The 16996-nt window shown below is 35.8% G+C and overlaps 2 protein-coding genes across 3 annotated transcripts in view; one reads left to right on the top strand and one right to left on the bottom strand.

Annotated features, from left to right (window-relative positions):
* nisch (nischarin) overlaps nucleotides 1-412 on the bottom strand; it is a 38499-nt gene extending 38087 nt beyond the window's left edge. For both annotated transcript variants that reach the window (XM_056447587.1, XM_056447588.1), the window contains exon 1: nucleotides 256-412. In XM_056447587.1, coding sequence (XP_056303562.1) covers nucleotides 256-336 — 81 coding nt within the window. In that variant the 5' untranslated portion in view covers nucleotides 337-412. The remainder of the gene's footprint in view (nucleotides 1-255) is intronic.
* Nucleotides 413-5335: 4923 nt separating this feature from the next.
* On the top strand, nucleotides 5336-6634 carry wu:fb55g09 (coiled-coil domain-containing glutamate-rich protein 1). The gene has a single exon (XM_056448245.1). It carries the CDS (start codon nucleotides 5747-5749, stop codon nucleotides 6371-6373), a length of 627 nt encoding a protein of 208 aa, XP_056304220.1. The 5' UTR covers nucleotides 5336-5746; the 3' UTR covers nucleotides 6374-6634.
* Nucleotides 6635-16996: the final 10362 nt, after the last annotated feature.

Here is a 16996-nt window from a genome sequence, read left to right on the forward strand (position 1 = left end):
AGAATGAAAACTTACACCATAAATAAGCACATTTTATTATATTGTTAACAGACACTCACTATTATGCAACACATATTCACTCAGTAAACCGTTTGATTTTAAACACTCAACAAATCCTTCATTAACCGACTAACTATACTTCAATGCATCCAAATTGATAATAAAAGCAATTTTCAAGCATTTTACTAGAATTTTAAATCATAAACAACGATTGTAATCAGTAAACCAGAGCCAAATTAACCGCCTCAGACTGACCGTGTAATTCTCCACTGGCTCGGAGCCGACGATGCGGACTCGTTTCTCCGCGCTTTGCTCTGTCGGAAGCGGCGCGTCCATCTTCACTTCGGCGTGAAATTGAGCGCGGCGCGATGAAAAATGCAGATCTAGCTGTCATGAAGCGCCTCCATCTTTGTTGTGGTTTAACAGGAGGAAAAGCACCGCCTTCTCGTCTGTTAGCCGCCGCTGAGCTCACAGACACGGGGAGATTTATCGCCCTCTGCCGCGTGAGAGCATTACTACTAAAGTTTGTATTATTATTATTTATGTGAAGACCTTTTCACAGTCTGTGAGTAGTAGAACAAATACAATTATAAACACAGAGACAAATAAATAATAAACCACTGGCCTGTAGCCATGCCTGGTAAACGGGGTGCTTTTTTTTCCAAAAGTGGACCTTTTTGCGGTTATTCGCCTTATTTTCTAATTATGATATTTAAACACAGCTTTTTTTGTGATATTTTAAGCACTACTTTTAGCTGGATTAGCTTGTCGGATCATCATAGCCACGTTTTCATGTACTAAAAAACATTTCCTAAAGATTTAAAACAAATAAAAAAAACAACTTATTTTTAAAATACAAATTTATCATAATATATCATTTAAAAAATAAGTATTTGTTAATGTTTTAAAATTTAAAACTGTGGCCTATTATCATTTATTAGGCAAATAACAAGCCACAACATTCAACTTTCCTCAGTCAGAATTTGTCCATTTGAATAATAAAAATTAAAACATAATAATAATAGTAGTAATAATAATATTGTAGAGCTTCATGATTTTTCTAGCCTTTCTTGAAAAACGGACATTTGAATATTCATGGTTAACAGCATAAGCCATAATATTTAATTTTAATATGGGCTGCTTTTGGTGCTTCACACCTTTTTATTGGTCATTTGTTTCAGGAAAAAGGTCCAAGATTTAGAATAAAAGTTACTTGTGAAATGTTTTCTCTATTTAAAAACAACGTCACTTATGTCAGATTGTACGTTTTCTTGCACAGCTGGATGTTGGACTATAAAAAAAATTGTTTGTATTGGCCAAAACTGATTATCTAAAGTCACACCAAAGCGACAGCAAACAGAGAATTCCACTTGGTCTTAAAGCCTTTTTTGATGAGTTTATTTCACAATTTATGATGGCATAGCAGTCAAAATCAGACATATGAGCTCATGTATGGGACAAATTTTGGACCTTTGTCAATGAGGAGTGGGTCTTTCGAACCATACGAACCCCCCTTGCTACGGGCCTGCAGACATTTACTCAGAAGAAACATACATTATGCCGAGGTATAACAAAAACAACAATACAACTAGGCCTACACAAAGGAAGAGTAAGGGAACGTTTTTATTGTTTTTGAACAAGGAGAATTCGGGATAAACTTTGCAGAAAACAGATGCACACTTTTACCAACTTTCTTTTGAATTGTTCAGCAGCCCTAAAAATATTTTGATATAATATGAGAATAAACACCAAAAGATTTGACCAAATTTACCTGTGTAGTAGGGGAGAGCGGGGCACAAAGTAACACTTTTTGGTTTTGGCCAAATAATGAACACAGTAATAGGGCTAGACAAACCATTTGTTTTTTTACCAACAACACACAAGCCTCTCCTACAAATGAGCACTGAATGTATGATTGCCAGACCTATGGTTTCTGTGCAGTATTGCCAAAAGTGCCAGGAGTATAAATGTTACTATTTACCTCACCTGTGGGGCAAGTTGTAACAGACAGAGGGTTAGTTGTAACACACAATTTCAGATTTCACACAATTCATTTAAATTCAGTTTACTTTAAATAGTAGCTATATTTCCTCAGTACTTACCTCATTTTATTGTTTATTCTACACATATTATTTATTTTATTCTATTTATTCTATTTATCCATTTATTCTAGCACAGTATGTTTATTTATTTATCTATCTATTGGATAAACACATTTGGATTTATTTGGATTATTATCCATTATTATACAATGCATTTATTTGCATTATTAGCAATACATTTTTATTTGTCTATTTAAAAAAACACTTAAAAAACATTTTATTTAATAAGTTTTTAACATTACACTCAAAATTCAAAAATTATTTTGTTAGTTTAGTTGGTGTTCAACAGTGTATGGCTTAATTGTAGCACCCTGGTACAACTAACCCCGCTGTGTCGTGTTTTCCTCAAAACTGGTTAGCAGTCACTGTGTGTTTTTAACATCTTTCAAAATGGTTCCATCTTTTAGCCTTGAGGACGGTAATCACAACAATATAAGATTTTACTTACTTACTTTCACAGATTTCTTTAAAATAAAAAAATATTGACTATAATAAAAAAATACTTTTATGCTGCAAAATTGGTTTCTCCTGTGTTTCTCATCCAAATTTCAGTGAACTTTTTCAATAATTGGCAGGAAGACGTCTGCCGCCACTGTGGTGAAAACCTTGGAAGCATGCCATGGTCAACCCTGAGCAAATACCTTAAAACTCTGTGTTACATTTTACCCCGTGTTACTTGGTGCCCCGCGCTAGTCTACAGGGGTGTCCATACTTTGCCTGGAGAGCCACTGTCCTGCATAGTTTAACTCCAACTTACTTCAACACACCTGCCTGAAATTTTCTAGTACTGTATACCTAGAAAGAGCTTGATTAGCTGGTTCAGGTGTGTTAAAATGGGGCTGGAATTAAATATGTAGGACACCGGCCCTCCATGATCAGTTGCACCCCTGGTGTAGTAGCACTGCCAAAACAAGTGGATGAAGTCTTCCTTCGTAGAGTGCCCACGGGTCCACCAGCAACAATGTCACTTTCAGATCACTTTAAAGGGATGGTTCACCTAAAACTTCTATCTTCATTTTCTCTCCTTTCTTCATTTGTCTTTCTTTCTTCTGTTGAACACAGAAGTAGATATTTTGAAGAAAGCTGGAAACCTGTTATCTACCGCCACAGTATTTGTTTTTCTTAGAATGGAAGTAAATGGTTACAGGTTTGCAGCTTTCTTCAAAATATCTTCTTTTGTCTATAAAAGAATAAAGAAAATCATAAAGGTTTGGACTTGAGAACGAGTCAAACTCCTTTAAATGATCTTTCATCTCTATTCATGCATTAGTTTTTAACTTCAGCAGATCATCATTACCACGTCTACATCCGTAAAGGCACTGAGCTTCAACCATGTAATAGGCTGACCAAATATTTGGATTAACAAAGCAGAAGAACAGGTGTACTTAATAAAGTGGCCTGTGAGTGTATAAGTAGACTACGTTTAGTGACCTATTTTTGTGCTGATATCAGAGCAAAGTGTTATGTTTTGATGTATTTAAAATGCAAACTTTACATTTAATTCTGCTTTTGTATGTTCTTTAAAAAATATAGTGATATGGCTTTTATAAAAATCACACAAATCCCCTGCAATTTGATTATTAACCTCTAGGGGCTTCAGAGACAAGAAATGAATTGTAAACAATAATATGTTAAATACAATTAAATAAAAAAAAAATCATATTTATTGTGTGTGTGTGTGTTGTGTGTGTGTGTGCGCGCGCGTGTGTGTGTGTGTAGAGGGGTATAGATAGATAGATAGATGGATGGATAGATAGATAGATAGATAGATAGATAGATAGATAGATAGATAGATAGATAGATAGATAGATAGATAGATAGATAGATAGATAGATAGATGAAATAATAATTAATAATAATAATTAATAATAGTAATAATAATTCAGCAAGCATGATTTCAAAAAAGAAAACTAAATAAAACACTCAGCAACAGAGGATTGTTAGTAGTTATTTGCAAAATGTTCTTTTGGCGTTAGATTATAGTTCATATAACTTTCTTATTTGGTTTCACACAAAAAACAGGAACCATCAGGTCAGTGATTTGTTGTGTGTTTGTTGGGTACTATTTTAACCCACCACAAGTCTGTCTGTCTGTCTGTCTGTCTGTCTGTCTATCTATCTATCTATCTATCTGTCTGTCTGTCTGTCTGTCTGTCTGTCTGTCTGTCTGTCTGTCTGTCTGTCTGTCTTTCTGTCTGTCTATCTATCTATATGTCTGTCTGTCTGTCTATCTATCTAGTTCATGCATTCACTCACTCGTGTAATTACCATGTAATAAATGCATTCACTCGTTCATTTACTTATTTATTCGTGTCAGGCTGTCTTGTGAAGGCGACCATATTTTTCGCGGCTCGTCTCGTCAAGCTCGCTGTGGGTTTCATACAGAAAGACGGTGCTTTGCTCATCATTAATGTTTAAGGAAGTGCCTTTTCCTGCTCTTTGTTATTCAAAGGTTATTCGAGGCGGGTCGAATAGAAATGTCACTTTTTCCAGCACAAAGAAAAGTCTGTGTTTGTACAACCCGTCACCATAACTAAGCATTTTTATTGTTTATTTATTTTCCGAAATAGCAATCGTTCAAGCGGTTTGCTTATTCGATTAAACGATGAATGCCACATCATCGGAAACTCTTAGTCAGGCATGGATTGATAAACAGAAAATTAATTCGCATTAATCTTCAGTGCATTTCATATCTTAAAAAGGAAAACGAGTGCGTTTTCGTATACAGCATTAAGGTAACCTGAGAAACAAACCGACTAAAAAGAGAACTGCTCGCCCATAAGTCAGCCATTAGTTTGTTGTCCTCACATCTTTCACATACATCACGTATTCACTCTCTTTGTCGTTATAACGTTCCTCAACTGATCCCGAGGCAGTTTATCTGTCTCATTCATATGTTAAAGCGACGGATTATAGCGGCGAAAACTGATCTTGAAACAGCAACGGCAAAGACGCCCAAAGACAGAACCATTCCGAGACTGGAGGGGGGGACCTTTTGAATTGTGAAAAAACGGCGTTGTAGCCGCTTCTCGAGTAAAAAACAGTTTTTTGTTTTAATATGTAGAAAAATAATCCATATGTAATATAAAAATTATTTGGTTACACAAAAATTGTGCTCATATTTTAAATAATTTACACCAAGAGAAAAATACACACCCCCATCTCTTCGATACAGTTCGAAGCGCCCCAACTGTTTAAATACGACACCAGACGCGGATTTCAGTAGATGTCAACTGTCACTTCGAGACCATCTAAAGTCATCGACGGAGAGAAGACGTAGTTTGTTGGCACTTAATCAAAGTAAACAAACTACAAACATATTTTTCCACTCCTTAGACATTTAGACAAGGACTCTGCACTTAATCTGAGGCAAAATAGACACTGGTTACTCGGAAAAGCTGAAGAGGGGTGTGACTGATCTCAGATCAGAGCCACACGAGCGTCAAGCTGCCTATACAGAGGGCACTGCGCCAGGCTATGTGCCATCTAAAGCCAGTGACAAAGAAAAAATCGGAAAAGATTGTAAAAAGGTAGACGGCCGAGGGGGTGAATCGTGTAGATTGACACGAGTAACCAAACCCCTAAGCGAGGAGAAGAAACAGCCTTTGTTGCCCTCCAGATTATGTGAGAGTGCACTACAGCTGATGCTAGACTCTGAGAAAATGTGCGGAAGGGGCATGATATGCCAATGGGAGGTCTACAGCGGTGAAACCTCCGTCAAGGAGAGCGAAAAACACAAGAGCGAGTCGAGGAGAAGCAACGGAGGTGCTAAACACAAGTGGCACAAATGGGGAAGGAGGCCAGCAAGAAGGACAGAAATGCGCAGACATCGAGCGAGATTGTCTCGGTGGTCTGGCACTCTGCTCTCATTGCGTCCTGCCAATGTTCAAGGCAACCGAGCGCCTGGCATGAGGGCGCCCAGGAACACCAACCAGTTCCTCATGCATGAGAAGTACCAGATGATGCACATGCGATCAGACTCAGTGGGCACCGACAGTGGCTCCGACTGCGAAATGGACTTCGCGGATATGGACTCGTACCTAGGCGTGCTGGAGAACGCTAGAGGCGCACTGTTGGACAGTCCAGACCTGCCTTCGCCACCCACATTTTATGCACGACAGATGAAGCAATGCCAGCCGTTTTCAGTCTTCGGGTTCGATCAAGACGAAAGCATGCAGTATTTCCCTTCGGAAGACGACGTCATGCAGAGCGAGGACTTCATGCAAAGGGACTTCAAAGAATTCTGTGACACTGTGGCGCCATGTATTTAGGCACCTGCCACAGGTAACACGTTTACATCATGGTTTTTCCAACTGTTAAGTCTGTTTTTTGCAATGTGAGGCATTGTTTTGTTTGTTTGTCCTGTGATGTATTATGAGGGGGGTGAAAAGGGTCCAAAGTAGGAGTGAGACCAACCAGCCAATCATCATCGAGATCATTTGAAGCACTCATGACAAAACATAACAGCGGTTTGTAATGCAAACTAAATCTTATGTGAATGTTTTTTCATAATAAATGATCATTTTGCTACACATTGTCTATTTTTTCATTATTATTATTACACAAATCAACGATTATTGCCTTGCAAATGTAAGAATGACTTCATAGAAGATAATTATTCACAATCTTTACATGATTTATCTTTGCTTTGATGCTCAAATCGTTTTTTATCCCAATAGCACGCTAATCCAAGTAGTTTGGGGTCTTGGGGGGGAAAAAAGAGGTGCATAAACAAATAGGATGTCCGCACATTTTAAAAGCACCCTGCATTCAACATACACACCCTTCTAATACACCAATCGTGAGTTAAGGAGATCTGACACAAGAACAATAGCAATACTCATGAGACAAGGTGAGTGTGTGCGCAAAGGAGCCTCTATATATCCCTATAATCTGCGTCACTAATTAGGTTTCCATTTCAAAGCTCTCAAAGAGCCTTAAAATCTGTCTTAATGACAAGATATTGGTTAAATACAGAAATCTAAAGCTTTGCTTGGTAATAACAATGCAAAAAAAAAAGCCCAAGATAAAGAACTTCTCATGAACAGAGCCCCGAGTGTTTTGATCAACAGTGGTTCAGCCCCTTTCCTGTGCAGCTTGCCAAGTGAATGTCAGATAATTGTGGTGCAACTTCTTCAAGCCAAACCAACAGGATTGTGTGTTCAATCCCTTGGCTCCCTTTTCTTGCCCATTAACTGACGATAAAAGAAATAAACACTTCACTGAGCTTGGAAAAGAGACTTTGAGATGGATTTTCAGAGTGTTGTGTGTAGCTAACATGGCAGGGGTGTCTTGCCGTCTTCAAACGTTTATTAAACATCTTGCAGAATTTATAGACTTCATAGAATCTCCTTTTTAATTCTTTCATAACAATTAAACACATTTTTCTTATATTCCCATTTCATTTTTTGTCTTAAAACGCACATTTTTCTATAAAACAGGAATAAAGATAATAATAAATAACATTGTGACTATCATTGTGTAACACAAAACCTTTTAATCCATTGTTTTATTTATACACATCCATGTTATAAAACTATTTGAGATTAAAGATGGTTTCTGCCAAGATTTTGCCACTGTACATGTGTCGAATGAGGCAAAGCTGCCCTTTGACCAGAGCTTAAGGTGCTCAGATCAAAAGCGTCTTGTGCCTTGTTATCAAAGCTGCCCGTGGAGTTAATCAGCAAACAAAGCAGTTTAACACCAGACACATTTTGTAATATAAATGTGATATAATAATTTATACCATTGTTATAAAGGACACACCCATGTATAATATTGCAACAGGAGTGTCTTGCATCATTTTTATAATTGCAGTGTAATTACTATGGCATCACATTAGTTCAATGACCTTACACTGATTCAGAAACTAAACAGAATATGATTTGTTTCTTGTCAGACATATCAAAAATGACATTGTGGATGAGTAATTCCTAATATAGTAATCAAGTTGAAACTTTGAAATGAGGAAGATTCAAGTTCTGGGGAAGCAGAAGATCCTGATCATGTGAGATTGAGTGTTTGGAGGAGGGGGAAAACATGATAACAACGACCAACAGTCAAGCAAAAATGCTAGTAAACATGAGGTTTCGCTGATAATATCTGACCTGGCTCTCCAGGCATGCCTCGTTCTCCTTTTTTTGCGTTTAGAAATATATTTTACAATTATTTTATATGATAAATTCTGATTTCAATGTTAATTCAGCACTGACACTATTAAATACCCAATTCTCATGTTATTGTTTACGATTTATGCACATTATTCAATTTAAAAACATGTAAGCTTTTTAAAACTTGTAAAACTTCAGGATTTTAAGGGGTCTGGTGGGATTTGCTTACATTAGCTGTACAGAAGCATACTATTATGCTGCCTGATGTTGCAAACTTATGTTTTTAATCATATTACTGTCGGAATTGTAATGCAAATTGTTTTATAATTGTTTATTTTCTGTGAATGCGTGGTTCCTAGAATATACAGGAAACTCTGAAAAACTTTACACGAATTCTGACATGCAAATAAAATGGTGCGCTGTACCTTTAAATGGCAAAGAGCCTGTCTACAGTTGAAGGCAGGAGTGAATGTGTGTGTTTGTGGGGGATGGGTTCCTCTCAGAGGCCTTTGCTATAGAAACAAATCCGTGACCCGTGTTATAAACTTTGGGTGGAAGAGGCGCACAATCACGTTCTCTTTTACTCTCACAATGACATGTCATGACATGTAAGAGCAGAGGCATGTCAGCTTGACTCATAACTGTTTGACAGGACGGGTGAGTTATCAATACTTTACGCAACTAGCTCAAAGGGAGAGAAAAAAAAAAAGTGTTGTTACGTTGCTAGCATCTTCGCCCCACCAAATATTTGTCAGAGACTGTATTGCATTCGCATTTAAAGACTTTTATCTTGCTAGCTCATAAGATCAATTTTCCAGTCTTATGGCTGTTTGGAGATTAATTTTATTGATTTAGTTTATTGATTTACATTTGTGATAAAAAAAGAGGTTCGCAATTATTTCAGGGTTGACTTTTCTCTTAGTAAATGTGGAATGAAATGCTTCAGCGCTAACTGCTAATTAACTGCTAAAAACAACATCATGAACGCAGCACAGCAGCTTTACTCTGCGCAGCACTTTGGTCGACTGTGGTTTTAAATGCGCTATACAAATACACTTTGTATTATATTGTATTTTTCTAAAATAGCAACAAATGAGGAGTTCCAAAACACTGAATCATCCCATAATGTGAGAGCGCTTATTAAAATAAAAAACCAAAGCATTTTAGCATTTAAGCTGTTATGTAACAAGATTATTTTCTGAGTGTATGTGCAAATTAGTGTTATATTTATATTTTGGGATTATTCTCACAGTAAATATTATCAGAATCAGAAATCAGAATGGAATCGGAATTTGTTTTCTTGACAGAGCTTCTACAGTGCAACAGGATAACAGAGACAGGACAAAAAACAGATAATAAATATATTTAAAAAAAATACAAGTAAGTAGTGAATGCAAATATACAAATTGACAAGTGTATGTACGTGTTTATTACTATATACAACGTTATATGTGCAGCTGTTATGTGCAAATTGGCATGTAAAGTGTGTTGTTAAATTAGTGTATATGTGTATAAAAGTGTATAGCAAGTAGTGATGTTGGTTCCACAATAATTATCATCTAAATGCTAATGCTATCGCTAAACGTTAACGCTAAATGCTAACGCTAAAGCACTATCTGCTAATGAACTGCTAAAAAAGTATCTTAAACCAATCAAGCACAATATAAACAAAGAATTTTAGTATTTATTTTCTTAGTTTACAAGATTTATTGTATGAGTATAGCTGTTTGAATACAGAAAAGGTCATCAATTTTAGCTAATCTGTTAGCAACTCCTTTGGCTGTGATTTTGCACAAAATAAATGCTGCATCAAATGTTAGCACTAACTGCTAATGAGCCACTGTATCTTGAATGCACTGTGAGTCAGTTTGCCTAACAGTGTCTGTCAAATATGCAAATGTTGCTATAAATATAAATCACTTTAGAGTGAAAACATTAACATAATAATATGAGGGGAAAAAAGCTTTTCAAAAATAGCAACAACCTTTAATATGTTATTTAGCAAGATTTATTTTATGAGTAAAAATAACAGGCTGTTTCAGGATTTTAACCATTAAAAAACAATCATGTTTTTCTGACCAGTTAGGACTGGCTAAAACGTGGCCAACCCCCTCTACAACCAGCTGGGACCAGAATGGAAGACTAGCTGAAACTAGCTTCATCAGCTTTCCTTTTTTCAGCAGTCAGCATTGAACAACCATATAATTTTTTTGTGCATTCACTTTTCTGAGTATAAGGCTAGCCCTTAATGTTTGTTTAGTGATGAAAATATTCTTTAAGAAATAAGATTCATATTTATGTCTGAAGACTATGGCTAGCAGCTGTTAGCTGTGAATATACTCACAAGAAAAGTAGAATCACATGCTACAGTGCTAACTGATTATGACCTCCTAAAATCCTATTTTGAATGCAAGTCACTTTGGCTAACAGTATGCAAATGTAGATGTAAACGTGAAAGACTTAGAGAAAAAAAAAAATCAGCAAATTAGAAACAAAAGAGTGCTAACCTGTAATGCTAAGTTGTTCTGTAACACAAGCAAGTACTTTAAATACAAAGCATTATACCATGTGCTTGTCAACAAAACCGGTTGTTAAGAGATTGGTTGTATAAATGATTATTGATTTAGACAAGGGGTGCCCAAACCTCGTCCTGGAGGGCCGGTGTCCTGCATAATTTAGTTCCAATCCCAATTAGACACACCTGGACTAGCTCAAGCTCTTTCTAGGTATACTTGTAAATTTCAAAAAGGTGTGTTGAAGGAAGTTGAAGTTAAACTATGCAGGACACCATCCCTCTAGAAACGAGTTTGGACACCTCTGATTTAGACAGTAAAGTACATATTTTGGACTAAAGATTGTAGCTGCATCAAATGCTAGATCGCTAACTCTTAGGCTGAGTTTACGCAAAAGCTTTTTCTTTTAAATTTGCATTTTAATTTGAAAACTCTCATCATCCAGACTGGAATATTTACTGTGTTTTTAAAAAAAAACTATCTCTGTCCACACTATAAACTCTAAATACATAACCATTCATGCTCACTTGAAATCTGCATATTTTGCTGATAGTCGTACTTGTGTATGAGAGGGAGTTGACGAATCAGCGGACAATACACAATTTTAAAGTCGGCAGTAAAGGAAGTTAAGATAGTTCTTTTGAATAGTTTCTGAAATTAGACAAAAATATAGGGGGTGCCTGATTTTATCCTTTAGGAACCGATTGGGTCGTTGGAAGATGGCCATTGCTAACAAAATGGAGGACAATTTGAATGCCAGTTTTCACTTAGTTGTGAATGATTAGTATTGCTGTGTCTCATTTCAGAGGCTGCGTCCTCCGAAGGATGCAGACTTCAAAGGTGAGTTCTTCAAAGTCCACATAGGCCAAACCCAGCATTTTGAAATGAGTCGATCTAGCCTACAGGCAACCGTAACAGCTGCCGTTAATAAGCGGTAATAAAATTTGTAATGACTTTTTTTTTTCAGAGTGATTTTAAAACATACATGTGCACATAAAAATGTGAACGGTCTATAAAATCGCTTTTTAGCAAGACATTTCATACTCTTTTTGTTTTTCAACATGTTTAAATATCCAAGTAAAATAAACCTAATTTAGACGTTTAATCCAGAGTTTTTTTTTTATTTTTTTTTTAAACATCCTGCCGTTATCAGCGCGCAATGAATCTTGGGATGTTCAAGGCCACTAAGAATCCACTGGTTGTATCCTTCATTACCTGGCAAACAAAGGATGTATTTTGAGGCTGCATTTGAAGGAGCCTTCTGATATTTTTAAAATGAGACAACCTTCGTTACACCGCGATGACGCAGACGCTCTGAAATGAGATACGGCTTATACACCAGAATCACTGTCGGCATCAGGACAAGGAGCTAAATTTACAAAGTAATCAAATCATATTCATTCAAACCACTGAGTCGAGACTGATAGCCTCGCCCTAAAGACATTCCATGTGACCAGAAGTGAAGAAAGTCATTTCGAAGGGGGAAGATTATGGTGTTTGATTAAAGATCATGAGGGCAAATGAGTTTTTGTCAAAATAATAAGTATACAGATGCCTTTTTTATAGCAATCGCTCCTATACAAACAAAAATAAGAAGAATAAATATAAATTTTATGAAGACTTTCAAACAAAAATCCACTAGTGTAAACTGCACCTTAATGAACGGCTAAATATTTGATCAAACTTCATTTAAAACCATTTAATACATGAATGTAGATGTAAATATGAATGATTTTTGCACAACGCCATCAACGAATAAGATCAGTTTTTCCAAAATAGCAACAAAACGAGCACTGAGCAAACACATAAGGTGAAGGCGCGACCCAGAGACTGTGAACGTGGGCCCGTTCCCTTCCCCCGCTGCTAAAGACGCTGCGAGGATTATTCAGCGAGATAATGATATAAGAGAGCACTCAATCCCAATCGACTCTCTCCCTCCTGCTGGCTCGCTCTCTTCCTCTCGCACGTAGCTTAATCTCCTAACAGGCCCAAAGGCTGTGCTTCATGTTTTACACCCCCTTCCTTTCCCTCTGAATGCTCTGCTCTCCTTCACAGACGTCCCTGACAATAAAGTGCCTCCTACACTCAATATAGAGTGAACCGTGAGGCAGAAATGGCCCTCATGATCCATCTTTGTTGACCTGGAGTGTTTTGAGCCTTATAGAGTATGAGTGTTGTTGACAAAAGCAGCAGCGTTTGAAAGAAAAATAGGTTCTTGATGTTAAAGATGATGAAATTGCTAACCTTTGGGTATTCCCTATTAGATATCTATAGAGTAGTGATTTAGGATGAACATGGATTTAAAAACGACAACAAAAAACTTTTCGGTGACTACAAACTTACAGTGTAGATCAAAATTACAGAATTGATGACACTTGATTTTTTCAAGTGATGAAGGCATTTTAAACTGATCTGCTGTGATTTTGACCATCTCTCTTCAGTCTTTTTCACAGTTTGTTCACTTTAGTGGGATTCTAAACTCCACAGATGTTCAATCAGGTTAGGTTCAGGACTCTGGGCTTGCCATTTCATTATTTGAATGTTTTCAGCTTCAAAGAGCTGCTTTGCCTGGTTTTCTGTGACAAGGTCCATTGTCCTACATTCAATTTGCTGGCTTAATTGCTCAATGAATGCTAAGAACACAAAAAATGGTTCTATTTATTTTACATCAGGTGAAATATTCAAAATTAAAAAAAAAAGTCAAAATTCAATTAAGTTGAAATAACATAAATATAAATAACTAAATAAATATAGTATTAAATAATTCTATTTTGTGGAAAAGATTACCTACATTTAATTAATCTATTTAACCCTCCTTCTCATCCACCTTTCATGGTTCTACTTCACACACTTGTCGTCAAATCTTTCTGCAGTTCGACGTTGAACATAACGACCCTCGCTTTAAAGCGTCATAAAACCCTAAAATACATTTTTTGAGATGTTGACCGATGGCACATTGCTAAATAAAGTTGCTAAATTACATTGCTAAATTCACTGAAGGCCAGTTCTCTGTCCACACAACATGTTCCTAAACAAAGGTTAGCTTAATCTTTTGATTTTTTTTTTTTTTTTTTGCAGATGGTTGTTTTAGTCACTGCAGAGGCTTTCAGTTTAAATTCTCTGAAACATCAAGACATTGTACTGTATTCTGGAGATGCTTCAGACAGATATAAAGTTGAAGTCAGAATTATTAGCCCCCCTGAATTATTAACCCCCTGGTTATGTTTTTCCCCAATTTCTGACTAACGCAGTGAAGATTTTTTCAACATATTTCTAAACATAATAGTTTTAATAACTCATTTCTAAAAACTGATTTATTTTATCTTTGTCATGATGACAGTAAATAATATTTAATTAGATATTTTTATATTTTACTTCTCTAGAGCTTAAAGTGACATTTAAAGGCTTAACTAGGTTAATTAGGTTAACTAGGCAGGTAAGGGTAAATAGGCAAGTTATTGTATAGCGATGGTTTGTTCTGTAGACTATCGGGAAAAAATTGCTTAAATGGGCTAATAATTTTAACCTTAAAATGGTTAAAAATGTAAAACTGCTTTTATTCTAGCCAAAATAAAACAATAAGACTTTCTCCAGAAGAAAAAATAGTATCAGACATACTGTGAAAATTTCCTTGCTCTGTTAAACATCATTTGGAAATTATTTAAAAAAATTAAAAAAATCAAAGGGGGCTAATAATTCTGACTTCAACAGTATATCAGATATTCTATATAAATATTCTCTCTCTATATCCTGTTATTATAAAAAGTATTGTACACATTAACGAACAAATCTGCAGAAAAACAGTTACTATGCTTGCAAACAAACTACCATCTTGCTTATAAAACAATAGAAAAGCCCCACCACATTCATAGGGGTTTTAATGGCATTATGGGAATTGTACTAGTATTAATGGAAACTAATGGTTCCAGTAAAGTCCTGGGTTTAATCGTTAACAGCTGGTGGTTTGTAATTTTTATTCGTTCGAGGTGTATGTTTTATTCCTGTTAAGCTATATAGTTTTTGTTATCTTTAATAGCCTCAGTTGACATTCCTGGTGTCAAAGCTGCCATTTTGGATTCTCCCTCTGTGGCTGCGCTTAGCTTCATTTATGGTTGATGTCATTTTACGGTTGCGATTCTCACTTCTATAAATGAACCGCTTTGATTACAAGGAAACAGTCTGACAGCATGAAATCATGTTAGGTGAATCCTCAATATTTAGGTGTTTTCCTAGTGTTAAAGGAAGCTTCATTATTACTATTTCTTATAAGCACAGCCAACCGGAACTGAAACATGCTACACTCTATGCTGGGTTATTTAAAATATGGACTTACCCAAACATCGGGTTAACTTTGGAAGTTTGGTCCTTTTAATTAATAATTTTTTTTTGTAAAAATCGACCAAGCAGATGGATTAGTGCCTATTACAACAAGAATTGGGTTGAAATAACCTAGCATTTTTAGAGTGTAAAAAAACAACCACTGAATGTCTTACTATAGCATCGACATAGCAATAACGATAACAAAACCTTTAAATAAATTTCTTACATCTGTCATTGTAACTCAACAGAAATATCCAAAAATTCGATAAAAAAATATAACATATTGGTTTTGCTAATAGGTCCACGTCTGCGTCCACTGGCTGTTTCATGGGTATTTTTGGGCGTTTTCTGAATGACTCATCTGTAAATTCTTCCTCAGGAAACAGATGCTTTATTACGGCCATAATAATCTTTTAGGCCTGTCAAAAGAGTATAATCATGGTGGTGTCTGCACATTATACATTAAATACATTAAAAGGCTCACAAACCAGCAGGTTTAAAAGATTAAAGAGTATAAGTGCATCCCAAAAGACATACTTATCCACCATTTTGTAGTATAAACAGTGCACATTTTGTGAAATTTAAACCATATCCTAGTTGACATTAAATAGTGGCCAATTAGTGAATTACTACTTGAGAATTTTAAATGAGTAATACATTTGGGGTCAGTGTTCCCTTTGGAACAACGCTAAACTCATACACTACATGGTTGAGAGCATAGTGTATACGTGTGTCCCTTATGTTTACGCAACACTATTATCAACTACAAAACAAAGCTTTATGCATGTTGGCTGCTCATTTACACAAGTGTGTTTTGGGGACATAAAAACACCAAAGGTTTTAAAGTTTTTACAATTATTTTATATGTATTATTTTATTATATTAAGGTCATTATTTTTGTTCCATGTGTGCAAAAAAATATTCTCGGAGCTTGATAATTTTTCGATTGAACCACTGAAGACAGATGGTCTGTTTTAAGGATGGTTTTTGGATTTTTTTGCGGGACATCTCGAGAACATTTTTATACATGGAAGATGAGAGAGCTCTCAGATTTCATCTAAAATATTATCTATGGTTTTGAACAACATGAGGATGAGTAATTCATGAAATGATTTCCATTTTAGGGTAAACTAACTTTAATCCGTGTCCTGTTGGGGATGTTTTCATCCATTATGGAGTGAATTTGAGTCTTAATTTGGCCACATTTTTATCTGTGTTTTAGCAAGTTTTTGGTGACAAATTTATTTTGACACATATTTTGGAAAAATGCTTTGAAAATTCAACTCAAAAATACACCCTGGGCAAATTTACAAACAGTTCATTTTGTTTGTAGCTGTTTTCCCCTATTTACTTTCATGCCACCATATAATCATGCATTATTGATTGTTGCTGATTTTTGAAATGTTAGATTTTTACTGTTGATCACCGGTTGCAATGCAAAATCTATATGGAGCATAGTGTGTGAGAGAGACCTTTCCACACGTACCATGATATGTGAGAAAATAAGCACCTCAGCTCTCAGAACACAACAAACATAGTAAGTACATTTACCTCATTTTACCACATTTTACTTTTTCCCATCAGGAAAAAACCCCAACAATAAAGAATGCATGATTATATGCTGTCATGGCTTTGCAAGCAAAAAAAATTATTTTAATAGAAGTCAATGGGGCAAAAACAGCCACCAACATAACGAAAGGGTGGAAAATTCGAACAATATACAAGGGTTAAAATTTATGCTATGGTGAAATATGTCTGAAAATGAAACTAATGCAAAATAATAGTATAATAGTATAATATAAACACAGAGAAAGCTAAAGACTGCAGCTTACAGCTAACATTTTTAGCTTTTCTAACTGCCACTGTGCAACCAGATCAACCCATGCAGCGACACACCCCTTAACCAACTATAAGCCCTCGAGTAAATAAACCTCAGCCTGTTGCAACAGGC

The sequence above is a fragment of the Danio aesculapii genome, chromosome 22 (genome assembly GCF_903798145.1).
Source record: "Danio aesculapii chromosome 22, fDanAes4.1, whole genome shotgun sequence".
NCBI classification, from domain to species: Eukaryota; Metazoa; Chordata; class Actinopteri; order Cypriniformes; family Danionidae; genus Danio; species Danio aesculapii.